The sequence below is a fragment of the Podarcis melisellensis genome (genome assembly GCF_964234715.1).
Source record: "Podarcis melisellensis genome assembly, chromosome: 10".
Lineage (NCBI taxonomy): Eukaryota > Metazoa > Chordata > Lepidosauria > Squamata > Lacertidae > Podarcis > Podarcis melisellensis.
Window position 1 is genome coordinate 75913499 of NC_138542.1, and position 18334 is coordinate 75931832.

An 18334-nucleotide genomic window follows, 5' to 3' on the forward strand; every position below is an offset into this window, starting at 1 on the left:
CCTTATTTTTCTTATAACTTACTTCCCCAACTTCCTCATACCTCCCCTCTCTGTATTCCAATTTCTGTTTTATTACATCAGCAAATCCTTTCCCTTAATTTTCATTTAATTTTTGTCCTTTTTTTCCTTTAGCTTATCCCTTACATCTGAAAACCACATAATTTCTAAACCAACGTCATTCTATCATTCATTAATTTTGCAATATTTCTTAAGATAGTCCTTAAATTTCTTCCAATCTTCTTCCGCTGTCTCTCTCCCCTGGTCTCGGATTCTGCCAGTCATTTCTGCCAGTCCCATATAGTCTATCACCTTCATCTGCCATTCTTCCAAGGTGGGTAGATCTTGTGTCTTCCAATACTTTGCGATGAGTATTCTTGCTGCTGTTGTAGCATACATAATGAATGTTCTATCCTTCTTTGGCACCAATTGGCCGACAATAACCAAGAGAAAGGCCTCTCGTTTCTTCAGAAAGGTATATTTAAATACCTTTTTCAGTTCATTATATATCATTTCCCAGAACGCCTTAATCTTTGGGCACGTCCACCAAAGGTGGAAGAAAGTACCTTCATTTTCTTTACATTTCCAACATTTATTATCAGGCAAGTGGTAATTTTTTGCAAGCTTGACTGGGGTCATGTTCCACCTATAAATCATTTTCATAATATTTTCTCTTAGGGCATTACATGCCGTAAATTTCATTCCGGTGGTCCACAACTTTTCCCAGTCAGCAAACATAATCTTATGACCAATGTCTTGTGCCCATTTAATCATAGCAGATTTCACCATTTCATCCTGAGTATTCCATTTCAACAGCAAGTTATACATTCTTGATAAAATCTTAGTTTTGGAGTCTAACAGTTCTGTTTCCAATTTTGACTTTTCCACCTGGAAGCCAATTTTCTTGTCCAAATTGTAAGCCTCCCTTATTTGATAATAATGAAGCCAATCTCGCACTTTGTCTTTTAGTTTCTCAAAGCTCTGCAATTTCAATTTATCTCCTTCTTGTTCCAAAATCTCCCATGACGGGGTGAGCTCCCGTTCCTCAGTCCCTGCTCCTGCTAACCTAGCAGTTCAAAAGCACGTAAAAGTGCAAATAGATAAATAGGTACCGCTCCAGCGGGAAGGTAAACGGTGTTTCCGTGCGCTGCTCTGGTTCACCAGAAGCGGCTTAGTCATGCTGGCCACATGACTCGGAAGCTGTGCGCCGGCTCCCTCGGCCAGTAAAGCGTGATGAGCGCCGCAATCCCAGAGTCGGTCACGACTGGACCTAATGGTAGGGGTCCCTTTACCTTTACCTTTATTTAAGGAACATCTAGGGACTCTCACATGGGAGAACCCATTTAGATGTATGGAGTGTGAGACGTCTTCCTCTCAGAGTCCACTCTGAGCAATGAACTCAGCAGGAAATCACTCCTAAAAGCATCAGGTATATGTGAAGTTCTGATGTTTATATGTAAAACCAGAACTTCATCGCTGCCTCCTGCGTGTTCTGAAGAAAACTTGAAATACTGTAAGTTAATGGGACATTTCCCCCCAAGCCTAATTTCAAGAGGTGGAAGGAGGGGCTGCAGGTACCAGGGGGCCCATCTTCACTCATGAACCCCATGGGGCAACCCCAGAGCTACTGCTTATTCTGGGGTTTGGGGAAGAGAGTATTTTTCCATAGTCCCAGAAGTTTTGATTCAATCATGCTACTCGGGAGTTTTCCTACCAGAGGACCACAGTGCTGTGGCTGTTGTTGTTGTCATGGACTGGCTGGTGAGGGGGGGGGGAGGCACCAGTTGGGGGACCCACAAGGGAAGAAGGCTCAGAGCCTGGGGACTGGTGGGGGGATGAGCCGAAAGAGGGAGAAAGGGGAGCAGACCGGAAGGGGAGATTTTGCAAGCTGAGGAGGAAACGGTGTTTGGTGAGCGGGAAGAGTCTGGGGCAGAGAGCAGTTGAGGCTGAGAGGGAGAAGAGGAGGGGGCCAGGAGACCCAGAGGAGGCCATCAGCTGAAGCATCCAGGGAGACTCCCCCTCCTGCTGTGACCAGCTCCCCTCTCCCCTGGTCTTCTAGAGCACACAGGGAAATCCAGTTCAGACCTCATGAGCCTGTACATGATATTAACAGGTGTTGGGGTTTTTTTGTCCCAACATGCACCACTTTAATCGCTTTGACAATGAGCTGTATTTTCTGTCCATTCACTCCCTTTGAAGAAGTTCTTTTGGAGCTCCTTGCAATCTCTCTCTGTTTGAACAACCCTGGAAAATTTGCTGCCATCAGCAAACTTTGCCCCCTCCCTGCTCCCTCCTAAGTCTCGATCATTTATGAACAAGTTGAAAAGCCACAGGTCCCAATACTGATCTTGAGGGGAATCCGCTTCTGTTCCTCTCCATTCAGCGAACTGTCTATTTACTCTCTTGGTTTTTCAGAAGGAGGGCTGCCTTCCTGGTGGTGGGATGGCGATGAACAGAAAGAGGGAGAAAAGGGAGCAGACCAGAAGTGGAGATATTGCAAGCTGAGGAGGAAACAGGGTTTCGTGAGCAGGAAGAGTCTGGGGCAGAGAGCCGTTCAGGCTCAGAGGGATGAGAGGAGGGGGCCAGGAGACCATCAGAGGAGGCCATCAGCTGAAGCATCCAGGGAGACTCCCCCTCCTGCTGCAACCAGCTCCCCTCTCCCCTGGTCTCCCAGAGCACACAGAGAAAGCCAGTTCAGACCCCATGAGCCTGTACATTGTATTAAGAGAAATTTTTTTGTCCCAACATACATCACTTTAATGTCATTGATAATGAACTGTATTTTCTGCCCATTCTCCCGTTTGGAGAGCCCTTTTTGGAGCTCCTTGCAATCACTCTTTCTTTGAACAACCCTGGACAATTTGCTGCCATCAGCAAACTTTGCTCCCTCCTATCTCTAGATCATTTATGAACAAGTTGAAAAGCTGCAGGTCCCAATACTGATCTTGAGGGGACTCCGCTTTCTGCTTCTCTCCATTCAGAGAACTGTTTACTCTCTTGGTGTTTCAGAAGGAGGGCTGCCTCCAACTGGGGAGGCGCATTTCTTCTAGGGGCACCTTTCCAGGGTCCCCACGGTGCCCCCCAGCCTGGCTCCACTCGGCCAGGGCAGCTGCATTTTGTTTCGCTGCAGGTGAGCCTGCTCCCTGCAATGTGGGGTCTTCATGGGGGGGGGGATCAGCGAGAAGTAGCTTCTGGATCCTGTGCAGCCCCCTCCCTGCCTGCTCCCTTCAGGTTTCCTGAGCCCCTCCCTTTTTCATTTCAAGGATTGGGGGGTCTCGCACAGCCCTCAGGGCACCTAAGCATCAGGGGGGAGCTATTTTGTTTCCTGAGGGCAGGAGTCACAATCCTGGCACACTGCAGGATGTCTGGGTTTTAGGTATGAGGCTGAGGCTCAGGTGGAAAAGAGCTGATAGGGGAAATATCCTGCGGTGTGGATTTTATTTTATTTTTAATCATTTTTATTGATTTTCCAAAAAAATCTTGAGTGTTCACTGGAAGGACAGATCGTGATGCTGAGGCTCCAATACTTTGGCCACCTCATGAGAAGAGAAGACTCCCTGGAAAAGACCCTGATGTTGGGAAAGATGGAGGGTGCAAGGAGAAGGGGATGACAGAGGACGAGATGGTGGGACAGTGTTCTTGAAGCTATGAGCATGAGTTTGACCAAACTGCGGGAGGCAGTGGAAGACAGGAGGTGCCTGGTGTGCTCTGGTCCAGGGGGTCACAAAGAGGCGGACACGACTAAACGACTCAACAACGAATATCAAGATGTGGAAAAATTGAAACAAAATGTGGAAAATATGGAAAGCACAAGAAGAAGCAGGACCAATAATAATGATTATTATGGATTACAATTGGAAGTAGGGATAAGAAGTTTGTAATGAAAGAGGATATTGATGTTTCAGATATGAAATTGGGAACTGCTAAATATGTGTTATGATGAAATTCAGACTGGAAGGTGTCGAGGAAGTCTTCTAGCAATGTAAATATACCAGGGAATAAGAAGGGGAGAAAATATTCTTTTATCTTTTGCATTTTTATTGTTGTTTAGTTTTTATGTTGTGTTAAATGTAATGTTCTTTTTTGTGTTTATGTTTATGTATTATAAGAGCCTGGCGTGCTCTGGTCCATGGAGCCATGAAGAGTCGGACACGACTAAACGACTAAACAACAGCAAAATTACAAGAGAAAACCAATGAATATTTTTTAAAGGGGGGGGACCAGCACCTTCTAGCTTCGTCAGGGCAAGCATCTTGTTAGGTGGGCATGAGCTCCGTGTTCCTTGAGGCAAGTGTGCTTTGTGGCAGCTTTGCTTCATGAGAAGTCAAGCAGCAATTTGGAGCTCAATACGCCAAGGAGCAAACCAAAATTCTTGGCGTCCTCAGTTTAGGGCTAAACTGCAGAAGACCCTGCAATAAAACCCTGCATATGTTTGCCCAGAAGTATGCCAGATGGACGCTAGAGTAGACTTTCCCCCCGCAAGTGTACTTAGTAAACTCTGCAGTTCTGCAGCCGAATCCCAACGCATAAATAATGTTGCAGTCCTGACCCCTGACTCCACTTCCCTGGGTGTATTCTACACGGGACTGAGCAGACGGGGGGGAGATGGCACTCCAAGTGTACCTAGGATTGACCCTTAAACATCTTCCATCCTGTTCTCTATCGTCTTTCTACTACACCTTTAAATGCTGACAGTTATCTGGTCTGGATAAAAGAGAACATGTTCCCGACAAGTGTGTGCGCATAAGTGCATGTGTAGGCTGGAATTTGACAGGATTTGATGCTGGGACAGTGTTCTCAAAGAGACCAGCATGAGTTTGACCAAACTGCGGGAGGCAGTGGAAGACAGGAGTGCCTGGCGTGCTCTGGTCCAGGGGGTCACCAAGAGTCAGACACAACTAAACGACTAAACCACAACATCAAGTACTTTAAAAATCAGCACCTAGACCGTTTCAGTAAATGCCTGGGGGCCTAAAACAGACGTGAATGAGCAGCGCAAATCAGAGTGCATTGTGTGTGTGCAACTTGCAAGAGAGCAGAGGGACAGAGTCTCTGCTTCATGCCCCTCTCTGCTCTCCTCCTCCTCTCTTCGACTTCCCACATTAATGGGGAAAGGCTACAGGTCCACCTCATAGGGATGTTGTAAAGACAGCAGAGTTGGTTTTTATGAAGCGCTCTGTACTCTCCGAGTGTCCTCTAGTTTATCTCCCCATGTTGAGCCCCCACCACCTTTGCTCAGAGGGGCTCTGGCCCTGCCCACCCATCCCTGGGCCACCTTCCCGTTTCATTCAAGGTGCACGGCTAGGAGATGGATCTTCTGCCAAACTCCCCTTTATTCCTGTTGCCACCACAGAGGACTCTTCAACACTTCACCCCAAACATAACAGAGGAGGAAGTGTGCATCGGTTCATTAAACTGATTTATTTAAAAAATAGACATAAAGATGTGGTTTCAAATGTTCTCATTTCTTTTCTTTTTCTTTGGAAACTTTACTACAGCTGCAACAACGGGGATTATAATGCTGTCTCTCTACTGCAGGTCTAACCAACCCTGCTCCACAATTGCCACCACTGTCCCATTCCATTCCACCCTCCAATGGTTGCGGCCAACCATCTTGGCTGCAAGTCCCAGAAGACGGGCTCTCTCCTTAGAGACCTTTCCCACCTAGCCTGGGAGGGCAGAGCCTGGATTGACTCCAGCTGCAAAAGCTGAGGCTGCTGAACAGACTCTTGAATTTGGGGGTTTTGTTGCTGTTGGTGTTTTGTTTTTATATTTTAGATCTTGTGATTTATGTGGAAATTGTTCAGTTCAATTGCTCAATCCCAGCATTCCAAACTCCAAACTACCCCTATCGCCATCTAGCATTTCCTAAAATTTACTCTTCTACTATAATTACCATTTATATATTAATGTCATTGATACATGCGTATAAAACTTTAAATACAAACACCAAGACATTGCACTGAAACTTTCGGGAAGTGCACATGCATGCACTTTCCAAGAGTCTCATTCGAGAGCCAGTGGGGTGCAGTGCTTAAGAGTTTTGGACTAGGAACTGGGAGACCTGGGTTCAAATCCCCACTCAGCCATGAAGCTCACTGGGTGATGGCTTCACAGCCCAACCTACCTCACAGGGTTGTTGTCAGGATTAAACAATGAGGGGGAGAACGACTTAAGACCACACTGGAAATTTCTTTTTTTTTCTTTTTTCTGTGTTTGGTGTGCTTTTCTTTTTTCTTTGTTGTTTGAATGTCTGTGTAATGAATTGAAATTAATAAAAATTAGAAAGAAAGAAAAGACTTAAGACCACACTGAGCTTCTTGAAGAAACAGGTGGTATATAAAGGCATCCAATAAATTTCACTAAGCAGAAAGGTAAGATTCTGCTCTTAGGCAAGATGAATCAGCTGCACAAATATAAGATGGGGGATACCGGGCTTGCCAGTAGTACATATGGAAAAGACCTGGGGTCTTAGTGGACCACAAGACTAACATGAGTCAACATCAGCGAAATAGGCTGTTATTCTAGGCTGCGTCCAAAGAGGTCAAGTGTCCAGATCAAGAAAAGTAATAGTCCCACTTTCTTCTGCCTTGTTCAGACCACACCTGGAGTCCTGTGTCCAGTTCTGGGTGCCCCAATTTAAGAAGGATTTTGACAAGCTGGAAGGTGTGCAGAGGGGGGTGAGCAAGACAATTAAGGGTTGGGAAACCAAGCCTTCTGAGGAACAGGAAGGGCTGCCACGTGGAAGATTGAACCAGCTTTTTTTCACCGGCTCTGGAGGCTGGGACCCAAACCAATGGCTTCAAATTAGAGACGCCCTTGGAAGGTTGTGGACTCCTCTTCCTTGGAGGTTTGTAAGGAGACGTTTGAGGGCAATATGTCATGGATGCTTTAGTTGAGAGTCCTGCAGTGGACTAGACGAACCAGAAGTCTCCTGCAGGTCTAAACTTCTATGATTCTCCCCTGTATGAACTCTTTGATGGGCCATGAGGTTAGTCCTCTTACTGAAGCTCTTTCCACATTCCAAGCACTGATATGGTTTCTCACCACTGTGAATTCTTTGGTGGGAAGTGAGGTTGTCTTTCCGGGTGAAGCTCTTCCCACATTCCAAGCACTGATAGGGTTTTTCCCCAGTGTGGATTCTTTGATGGGCCATGAGGTTGGTCCTCTTACTGAAGCTCTTTTCACATTCCAAGCACTGATATGGTTTCTCACCACTGTGAATTCTTTGGTGGGAAGTGAGGTTGGTCCTCTTACTGAAGCTCTTCCCACATTCCAAGCACTGAAATGGTTTCTCCCCTGTGTGAATTATTTCGTGGGAAGTGAGATGGGCTTTCTGGCAGAAACTCTTTCCACATTTCACACATTGATAGGGTTTCTCGCCACTGTGAATTCTTTGGTGAGCCATGAGCTTGGTCCTCTTACCAAAGCTCTTTCCACATTCCAAGCACTGATAAGGTTTCTCCCCTGTGTGAATTCTTTGGTGGGAAGTGAGACTTTGCTTCTGGTTGAAGCTCTTCCCACATTCCAAGCACTGATATGGTTTCTCCCCTGTGTGAATTCTTTCATGGCAAGTTAGACTGGCCCTTTGGCTGAAACTCTTTCCACAATCCAAGCATTGATAGGGTTTCTCACCACTGTGAGTTCGTCGATGGGCCACGAGCTTGGTCCTCTTACCAAAGCCCTTTCCACATTCCAAGCACTGATAAGGTTTCTCACCACTGTGAATTCTTTGATGGGAAGGGAGACTTTGCTTATGACTGAAGCTCTTTCCACATTCCAAGCACTTATAGGGTTTCTCCCCTGTGTGGATTCTTTGGTGGGAAATGAGGTTGACTTTCTGGCGGAAACTCTTCCCACATTCCAAGCACTGATAGGGTTTCTCCCCTGTGTGGATTCTTTGGTGGGAAGTGAGGTTCACTTTCAGGCGGAAATTCTTTCCACATTCCAAGCACTTATAGGGTTTCTCTCCTGTGTGAATTCTTTGGTGGGAAGTGAGATCGGCTCTCTGGCAGAAACTCTTTCCACATTCCAAGCACTGATAGGGTTTCTCACCACTGTGAATTCTTTGGTGGGAAGTGAGACTTTGCTTCAGGCTGAAGCTCTTCCCACATTCCAAGCACTGATAGGGTTTTTCACCTGTGTGAATTCTTTGGTGGTGAGTGAGATTGACTCTCTGGCAGAAACTCTTTCCACATTCCAAGCACTGATAGGGTTTCTCACCACTGTGAATTCTTTGGTGGGAAGTGAGACTTTGCTTCAGGCTGAAGCTCTTCCCACATTCCAAGCACTGATAGGGTTTTTCCCCTGTGTGAATTCTTTGGTGAGAAGTGAGATTGGCTCTCTGGCAGAAACTCTTTCCACATTCTAAGCATTGATATGGTTTCTCACCACTGTGAATCCTTTGATGGACCCTGAGAGTCGTCCTGTGATTGAAGCTCCGCCCACATTCCGAGCACTGATAGGGTTTCTCACCTGTATGAATTATTTGATGTGCTGTGAGATGGGTTCTCTGACTGAAGCTCTTTCCACACTCTCGGCATTCAAATGGCTTCTCCCCCCTGTGAATTCTCTGGTGTTTACGGAAGGTTTTGCTTGTATTAAAGCTTTTCCTACATTCTAAGCACTGATAGGGTTTTTCGCCTGTATGAATTATTTGATGTGAAATGAGATGTGCACTCTTACTGAAACTCTTTCCACATTCCAGGTATTTCAGTGGGTCTTCCCCTGTGGGAATTATTTCTTGTGAAGTGAGGCTTTCATTCCAACAGAAAGTTTTCCCCCATTCAGAGAACTGAGAGGGTTTCTTCCCAATAGCATTTCTTTGGTGGGTAGTCAAATGGGAGCTGTGACTGAAGCTCTCTCCACACTCCAAGAGTGGCAATGACTTCTCCACTGTGTGTATTCTGTCATGGGCATCCTCGTTCTCAATTTCCAAATCATCACCACCTGCAATGAAGAAATGGATTAGAGCTGCAGGAAGAAATGGAGTGCCACTGTATTGAATATTGATCACTAACCCTTGTGATAGAGGAAGAATTCCATGCATCAACACTGCTGACCACACACTAGAGGTGGTCAGTGTTAGAAACAGAGATAGGACAGCTAGGACATAAAGAGGACCTTAAACCTAGGTTATGGGCTCAAAAATGGAATGTCCATATGCACTCTCCTATGACAAAAATACAAAGCTGAAAAGGAATGAACAGCAGCTACAATAATATGTTCATTTTTCACATGGCCTAGTCCTTCCCCTGCCCACCCCCCTGATTTTTTAAGAAGGTCTTGTCATGGGACAGACAGGCAAGGCAAGAACAGAGAGAGAAGTTTTGAGGAAAGGGAGGGATTGCTCAATTACAAGGGGGTGCTGTATGTGCCGAGGGAAGAACTGCGGACCAAAATTCTTAGACAGCATCACAGCAGCCCGACTGCAGGGCATTTTGGTCAGAACAAGACTATGTACTTAGTTACCAAGGAATTCTGGTTGTCCAAAATAGAGGAGGAGGTAGAGGAGTACGTTAAAGGCTGCGAAGTCTACCAGAGGGCAAAAGGGGAAAGGACAGCACCTGCCGGGTTGTTGCAACCCTTACCCACCCCTAACAAACCGTGGGAAGTGATAGCCATGGATTTTATTACTGACCTACCAGGATCAAACAAAAAAACCCGGGTTAAAAATTTAATTCGTTCTGGAGGTCTGTTCTTAACCTGAAACTGTTCTTAACTGGAAGCACCACTTTAGCTAATGGGGCCTCCTGCTGCCGCCACACGTTTTCTGTTCTCATTCTGAAATAAAGTTCTTAACCTGAGGTAATATTTCTGGGTTAGTGGAGTCTGTAACCTGAAGCGTGTGTAACCTGAAGCGTATGTGTCAGGGGCTCAGGAGCAGAGGCAGATGAGAGGGAGGAAATGGAGAGCGAGGGGGAGGAATCCGAGGGGAGCGTAGGCGATGACAGTGGTCCGAGGAATTCCCTGAGCCTCTCCAGCGAATCGGAAGATTCACAGAAGGGGGCGCCCATGGCCAGGGCAAGGGGGGTGCCTAGGGGGACACCCCAGGAAGAAGGGGCCAGAGGGGACTCAGAGAGCAGCAGTTGGAAATCAGGACCAGCTTCCCCACCAGAGCGCAGTGGGGGGGAGGAGTCCCAGGTATCGGGATCAGGCTGCTCACCAGCAGCGAGAGGAGATGAGTCAGGATTGACCACGCCTCCATCGGAGAGCGCGGAAACGGTCGAGAGGAAGGTTGGAGGCTGGGCGCGCGCGCCAAGTTCAAATATACAGGCGAGCGGCACAGCAGGTAGCCCGGATAGGGAACCAGGTCCTAAAGCCCGCCGGAAGGAGGGACAAGAGTCAGGGGGGGTCAGCGTCAGAAGAGTCCAGAAAGGAGGAGACCCCGGGGGGCAGACGGACCCAGAGGAGGAAAGAACAACGGAAGAGGTGGAGTAAGGCTAGAGTCTTAAACTGGTGTATAGGGGGCGGAGACTCAGACGGAGCTTCGCCGGTCTAGGTTCTAGACGTAGAGCTGCACGCTGCGGCTTGTAAATGGAAACTGAACTTCAATAAAGACTTTTGTACATTACCACCGGCTGGCGTTGGTCCTCTGTGAGCTGGGACCTAGAGGCAGCTCTGACAGTATGTAATCGGAGGTACCACTGTACCTTCCGCTCAAGAAACAGCAAGGTTGTTTGTAGACATTGTTTTCAGGTCGCACGACATGCCTTCAAGGCTGGTCACAGATCGTGGAAGTCAGTTTACTTAGTGTTTTTAGAGGATGTTGATGGAGTTGTTACAGGTAGCAGTGGCGTAGCGTGGGTTGTCAGCACCCGGGGCAAGGCAAGAAATTTGCACCCCCTAACCCGTGGATTTGCGCCCCCTAACCCTAACCTCCAGATGTTGCGCCCGGTGCGGCCGGCCCCCCTGCACCCCCCACGCTACGCCACTGACAGGTAGAAATAAGTTTCACCTCAGCTAGACATCCTTAGACAAATGGACAGGCAGAGAGGGCAAACGCTACCTTGCAACAACACGTGACATGCTATGTGAACTACCAGCAAAGGTAGAAAAATTGAGCCTGGCAGAGTTCGCATATGCAATGCACGCACCCACAGGTATATCACCACTTGTAGGTTTCAGATCCTCAGAAGACAACAAAAGCAAGACAGATGGGGGGGGGGGCTTAGTGGGGGGTGATGTCCCGGGACAGACAGGGAATGCCCTTGGGTCAAGGGAAGGGGGAGTATCAGAGCAGGGACAATCAGACGGGGAAAACAGGGAAATGGTGGACAAAGTAGGGGAGGAGAAGGCGGAGAGCAGTCAAGCGGTGTCAGGGCTCTGCGATGCTGGAGAGCCCTGCCACCAACCAGGGAGTTCAGGAACAGAAGGGGAAGCGGTGCCTTCGGCACAGGCGAGGAGGAAGTTAAAACCCAGGGATCAAAAACATCTCGTGAGATTCCCACGTCTGCTGTGTTGGAGAAGGAGCCGAAGGAAGCCACTCCCCGAATCTGACTCTTCGGATTCCGATGCATGATTTTGAACTGTAGCTGTTTGTACATATGTAAATAAAGAACTGTAAATATCTCTCTGAGTGAGCAGAGGGTGTTTATTGTGAAGAGCAGACACCACCTTGACAGGTCTCTCCTTTGGCCTTCAGAGAGTAGCTGGAAGTGGGGAGCCAGAAAAAGGTCCTCCTTTCCTTCCACTCTGCAGTTTTAATCTGAAATCTTAGGTGCAGTACTGCACACAGAGCTCAGAAACTGCTTGTGTCTATGACATTCCCTGTTGCAAAATGCACTTATGGGAGTTTCAGACACTGGAGGTGGTGGATGATTTTGTCTCCCTAGGAGGTTCTACCATAACCAACAACCTCTTCATCGATGCTGACCTGGACAAGTGTATTGGCAAGGCAAATGTGTTGCTAACTGTTCAATGCCAAGAGGAAGGTCTATCAGGATTGTGTGTTGAGCAAGCTCTTTGTGAAGTGAGTCATGGACAATTACAACCATCAGAAACAACCCCTCAATGCCTTCCACATGCTCCATGTCAGGAAGATTTTGGGCAATACAAGGCAGGACAGTGTCAACAAAGATGTGTTCTCCTGACCTCAAATTCCCAGCATGTTCCCACTCCATTCTCAGCGATGTCTATGTTAGCTTGATCATGTCCAAGGTCAAAACAGTTGATAGACCTCCATTTAAGGTGAGTTTGGGGGGTATTAGAATCCCAGGTGCTGCAAGTGGCCCTGTAGAGCTCCATCAAAACCAGGGAGGCTTATCACAGAGAGATATGTGTGGAATTTCCAAAGAGAGGTTATGATCCACAAGGGAGCCTTACTGAGAGAGGCCACGATCCCACAATTCTCCTCCATGACTTCCTTATGCAGAGCTCTCTGGTCTGGATCCAGCAACGCCCATTCCTCGTCTGTGAAATGAACAGCAACATCTTCAAAGCACACTGGACCCTAAGAGAGAAAGGAAAAGGTCCTCTTTAGACAGCACTAAGGTTGTCTGCTACACATTGCTGTTTCTTTCTGCTCATTAAAAGGGGGGAGGAGAAGGTGGGGAAACCCCATTGTGCAACTGATGCGACAAGATAGGTGAATCCTGGGAACTGTTTTTGAGGCTTGATGAACTGCTTAGAAGCCTATCATAGTATTCAATGATAACTCTACAAGTAAAATGACAATGACTTATGAATCATCCTATTGACCGTCAGAAGGTGAGTTAAGGCAAGGTGGCTGTTCCTTATTCTCAGCACATTAAGCTTCTCGAATGGCATGCCCAGCCTCTTGGCTTCTGTCCAAGCTGCCCTTGACAAAGATGCCTTCAGAGAAGCTTGGACAGAAGGCAAGAGGAGGAGAGAGATTCCTTGGGGGCCAGAGGCACCCTGGCTGCCCCACCCCTCAGCCCCCTTCCCCACAGGGCTCCTCCCTCTACCTGAGCTGCTTCCGCAGTCGTTGCTTCTCCTTCACCACCAGGAATAGATGGATGAGGAGGTCTTGCTGGCATCATCTGGTCACCTGCAAGAGACAGAGGTAAGTGGGAAGCCAGGAGTGCAGCTGCTCTCCAAAAAGTCTCACCTTCTAAGTGCATCTGGACATTTGGACCCATTTCATAATTTAGTTGGGTTAAAAATACATCTCCCTTCCTTGGTGCTCTTGTCCCCAAGTGTCTCCCCCCCCCCAAAAAAAGATGAAAAGAACCCATCAATTTGTTTTGATATCCACAGAAAGGGACCAAACGGAGAACGGACCCCTTCCTTACCCAGCAGCCTCTCTCTGGTGTCCAACAGAGTCCTTTTGGTCTCAGAAGAATCTGGGCCCACTTCTGCAAACAGACCCTGTTTCTGAAATAGCAGTGAAGATTCAAAACAGAGAATATGAAGAAGAGTTAGAAAAGGAACGACAGAGGCAAAAACTGAAGGGCAATCTGATAGCATTCAATGGCTGCTTTCCCAAAAAAGGATGGAGAATTCACTCACGTTCGGAGCCCCTTTGGAGTATCCAGAGGAAAGTCTCTCTCACCTGCTGCTCTGCCTGCTTCCTCTCCTCTGCCTGACTCAGGAGGAATCCTTCGGCCAGGGCCACTGCCTGGGAACTGGTCTCCGCTCTGCATTCCCTCACCCAGCTCTCCATCTCCAGTGGAAAGACAGCCAGGAACTGCTCCAAGATCACCAGGTCCAGCATCTCAGCTTTCGTGTGCCTTTCTGGCTTCAGCCACTCATGGCAAAGATGGTAGAGTCGGCTGCAAACCTCTCGAGGTCCTTTGGCCTCCTGGAAGCAGAACTGCCTGAACTGCTGGCTCTGCACCTCTGAGCGAAGAGTGTCCTCCTCTCCCAGGATCTTCTGCACAGTTTCCCCCCAGAATCCCCCACTGCTCCCAGTTCTGATGGCATGGCCTCTTCCTGCTTCAGGGCCAGCTGAGTTTTTCTCATCCATCTGTGCTCTCAGGAAACCTCCAAGAGAGATGAAGGAACCCCTTGATCTTCTGCCAAGTTCTGTCTGTCCGAATCAGAGGTCCTTGCAAATTCTACAAAGCAAATACATCGTTCTGTTACAAAACTGACATATTGCCTGGAGGAGAAAAATGTTCTGTGAGGAAGTATGTATGAGTCTTGGAAGAGCCAGCTCTGGACTGCACCACAACCCAGACTCTGAGGTTTCTTCAAAAAGGAGAAGGAGATGTAAACCTCCAGCCCTCCTGGAGGGAAAGTGACCATGCAAAATGTGCAGGGAACTGCTGGTCTTTCTGAGAGATGAATCAGCCTGGATGCTCCTGCCTTTCAGAGTTTTCAGTCAAGGAATTTGACTCTTCACAGAGGCACAGTCTTAGTTACTGATTCACAGGAGTCCTGGAGCCACTCTGTCCGCCTCAGCTGCACATTCACAGCAACAACACAAAGCCACTCTACTCAGCTACTGAGGCCCACAGAGAGACTGGCTACTTTTATAGGGAGACTGAGTCATCACTCGAGATGAATCCTGAGTCACAGTGACGCAGCAATTGGCTGTTAACCGTTAACAGCCAGCAGGCTTGAAAGATGTAGACCTTACTGCTCCTGCTCTCAAGAATCTTTGTCTCATGACAGCCTCCTATGGGGGAGACAGAGCAGAGAAGCCCCCCCTTGCCCTCTCCTCCTCCTCCACGGATCGGCCTCCTTCTCTTTGAACGCCACCTTGATTGTGCTAACGGAGAAATCTGAGGGCTCCTTTGGACAAAAAAGAAGGACACCAGCCAGGGATACCAGAGCAAAACAGCAGCCAGTAGGCTTGGTCTTGATTGAAGACTGTCGTAACAGGACTCCCACCTGCCACAAGGGGGAACAAGATGGAAGCCCCACACAAAAGAGAACCCAAACTTTTATTAGTGGGTGGCGCTAATAAACCACAGAGCCTAGGGCTTGCCGATTGGAAGTGAGCTCCTGTTGCTTGGTCCCTGCTCCTGCCAACCCAGCAGTTCAAAAGCATGTCAAGTGCAAGTAGGTAAATAGGTACTGCTGTGGTGAGAAGGTAAATGGCGTTTTCGTGCGCTGCTCTGGTTCGCCAGAAGTGGCTTAGTCATGCTGGCCACATGACCCGGAAACTGTCTGCAGACAAATGTTGGCTGCCAATAAAGCGAGATGAGTGCTGCAACCCCAAAGTCCTCCGCAACTGGACCTAACAGTCAGGGGTCCCTTTACCTTTAAGCCCCATGTTATGCCCCCCCCAACTACATCACTCATACATCACGGTTACATCATGAAAGGGGAGGTCTGGTGGCAGGAATCTGAGCATCCTGGACCCTGCCCCATGGTTCCCCCTGCCCTCCACCTTCCCACCCATCAAGTGAAACAAAACAGATACTTACTTTTCCCAGCCAAGTTCATCCCACCCTTTTGTCTTCATCTGAGTTTGGTATTTCTGCAATGGCTACCTGTCTGGTACTCAGGTATCAGGATGCCAGGGATTATCACTCAGGCAGAGGGGCTGCTGAATAGCTGAGCTCACAGGTCTATGTGGATTTCTGAAGTTTTCCCAGTGAGGCAGTACATAGAGACATTTTCCAGTGAATTCTTACATTTTGTATCGTGCAGCAGAGGCCCTTTGAATAGAGAGGAAGAAACTGTGATGAAGTGTTTTGTGGGGACAAATCACAAAAGCGATTGTGCTGATTTTGGTAGTGGGCTGCATGTGCATGAGATCTTCTGGAGGGGCAACCCCCCCCCCAAACTATACGCCAATTCCTGCAACCACTGGTGGCCTCTGCCTCTTGTGGGAGGGAGTTCCACAGGTTTTACTCTGCCCTGCAAGAGGAAGCGCTTTCTCTTCTCTGCCTGCCTGCCTTCCTTCCTTGCACAGGTGAGGTTTTAGGGACCAGGGTATATTTCATGTCCGGATGTTTCCATCCGCGGACAACCTCTGTTATACAAGGGGACTGATCCATACATCCGAATGGGGTTTCTCTGCATGCATTTCCCCGCTCCTGGATCCATGGGGCCAGCAGCGCATCCATGCAAAGGAAGAGCAGAGCTGCCGCCCTCCTGCGACCCTCCGCGCCCTGACTTGCCCCCCTCTCGCCAGGCAGCGCTGGGACCCCCGCTCTCCCCATGGGCCCTATCCTGGGAGAGAGGAGACTCACTGGATCCCAGCAGGCGCCCCCCCCCCGAGGCAGCCTCTGCAGAGCCGAACCAAGGGGACCCCCACACGCCCGACTTCTTGCAGGAAAGGGAGGGGTTGGGCTTTCGCTCTGGAGGACCCTGCCCCCCCTCTTACTTTCCTCTCTAGGAATCTAGCTCGTTTCCGTTTAACCCTTGGCAAGCCGAGCGCACCCAACTCACGCCTCTCCCTCTCGAGAGACGGAGCATCGCGCACCAAGGGCATCCCGAGAAGGCGGAGCAGGAGAGGCTTATGGATTACTTCCGGCAAGGGATACATTCAGTTTTGGACAGCAGCTGAGCGGCCCCCTAACAGCTGGCCCCTGAACACGGGCCCCCTAACAGCTGGCTCCCGGTCGGTTTCCGAGCACCATTCAAAGTGCTGGCGCTGACCTTGAAAGCCCCAAATGGTCTCAGCCCAGTAGAAGGGAAGGAGCGTCTCCACGTCCATCGCTCAGCCCGGACACTGAGGTCCAGCTCCGAGGGCCTTCTTGTAGCAAGGATTTTTAAGGTACCTGTGACCCACTCAAATTGTGTCCCAGAATTGACAGACGCAGCAGTGGAGAAAAAGAAAGTGATATTTATTGCTGAGCAATAATTGACCCAGTGGAATCCTTTCCAGAGACTGGGCGTCTTAGCTCTAGCGCCCTGAGGCTTTCTATCTGAGTACATACATCATCGATCATGACATAATCGAATACAATCGCACACGGCAGCAAAAATAAAACCAATGAGCGAATTCAAGCCTTGCCCCCTGATCATGTAAAGAGTTCCCTCCCAACTTCTGCTTTGTTCAGTCTGAACATTAGTCCGACCTTTCCCCTAATAAAAAGGAGAAAGGAACTGTATTCGGCCGTTAAGCTCTCCTACGCAACATCTGCCAAACAGGGACATTCCTGTTTTTAGCTGCTCAGGACCCTGTCTGGACAGGAGGGAAATGCCAGCACAGCAGATTTATTGCTTCCCCCCTTATGTTAGCGAGACATTGAAAAGAACAAGGGGAGAGAACTGGGACAGAGTTCATTTTGGATTTTTCAAATCTAAGCATTTTGCCCTAAGCTTTGCAGAAGCCTTCATGATTCAAACATGGATAAAAAGCATTATAAGGATATATGGTTATATATGGCTAACTGATTATATGGAAAGCATAAGGGTAAAATTCCTGCTTCATTCTGGCAGGTGCCTCTTTGCGAGAAGTGAGGTTACAGAGAGCCTTCTGGGTTGTCGTGACTGCCCTGTGGAACGCTCTCCCACCAGATCAGGCCTCCATTGACGCCTGAAAGCTTTTAATGATTTATGTTGGGTTATCTTTTCTTTTATTCTTTGGGAAGCCACCCAGAGTGGCTGGAGCAATCCAGTTGGATGGGTGGGGTACAAAAAAAGTTGTTGTTGTTGTTGGACACCCAGCTTTTGACAGCTAGCTAGGCAGGGATTAAGGGCTGCTTCGTTCTGTGCTTTTGGACTCCTATGTGGGCTTACGGTTCTGGGGCTTGTGGATCTCATGGGATTTAATGTCTTGCCATTATAAATGCACGGAGCTAAGTGCATATACAGAGACACATTTCCGCAAAAAGACCCAGACTCCTGCATGTAGCCGCAGGTGATACAATAGGAGCCTTTCTGCAAATGGCCTTTGCAACACAACTCACTGGGTGGTAACAAAGTACACACATTTGCCTCTTTGCAACGTAGCCCCGTTTCCTCAATGAATCCCCCCATTTCAGGAAAACCTGAGCTGAAATAGTAAGGAGAGCAAAACAGCAGCCCTGTCTGACCCCCGTCAGCCCCCAGACTCCCCCAGTCACGTGGCAGGAGATTCTCCCTGAGCCCCCCCCCCCCCCCCGTGAGACGGGTATAACATCATGGATGATCCATTGATGATCCCCATGATCGAAGCAGACTGGTCCAAAGAGCAGATCTCTAGGCCTGAATGAAAGGGGTCTGCGATGATGGATTCTGGAGTCAAGAAATCCGCCCTTTCCAGTGATCTTTCCGGCTGGCTAGGAAAAGGCAGCGAGCAGGAATCCTCAGGGATGCAGATGGACAGACCTGTCATGATGCCAAAACACGAACTCGGAGTCTGATCTGATTTCCGTGTACAACTCACTTTGTGGGCTACTATCTTAGGCTGTATAAATTGGGGTCTCCGTAAAAGGCGGATCTACACGGATCCTCATGGATCCTCCACTTTTTTAAAAATAACTCCAACAAATGC

The 18334-nt window shown here is 48.5% G+C and overlaps 2 protein-coding genes and 1 long non-coding RNA gene across 7 annotated transcripts in view; 1 reads left to right on the forward strand and 2 right to left on the reverse strand.

The window, feature by feature from the left end:
* LOC309378858 overlaps positions 1 to 18334 on the reverse strand; it is a 230243-nt gene that overhangs the window by 127669 nt on the left and 84240 nt on the right. The gene's annotated exons all lie outside the window — the stretch shown is intronic.
* The window catches only part of LOC309378660 (uncharacterized protein), a 116863-nt gene that overhangs the window by 14011 nt on the left and 84518 nt on the right, over positions 1 to 18334 (forward strand). The gene's annotated exons all lie outside the window — the stretch shown is intronic.
* LOC309378575 (uncharacterized protein) overlaps positions 6298 to 18334 on the reverse strand; it is a 127133-nt gene continuing 115096 nt past the window's right edge. For 2 of the 3 annotated variants that reach the window (XM_081926886.1, XM_081926885.1), the window contains exons 2-6: positions 13511 to 14015; positions 13251 to 13332; positions 12924 to 13006; positions 12322 to 12448; positions 6298 to 8946 (exon numbers count right to left, since the gene is read on the reverse strand). In XM_081926886.1, coding sequence (XP_081783012.1) covers positions 6878 to 8946; positions 12322 to 12448; positions 12924 to 13006; positions 13251 to 13332; positions 13511 to 13924 — 2775 coding nt within the window. In that variant the 5' untranslated portion in view covers positions 13925 to 14015 and the 3' untranslated portion in view covers positions 6298 to 6877. Of the gene's footprint in view, positions 8947 to 12321; positions 12449 to 12923; positions 13007 to 13250; positions 13333 to 13510; positions 14016 to 14661; positions 14740 to 18334 lie in introns of those variants that run through there. The other variant, XM_081926884.1, reaches the window with a different exon arrangement.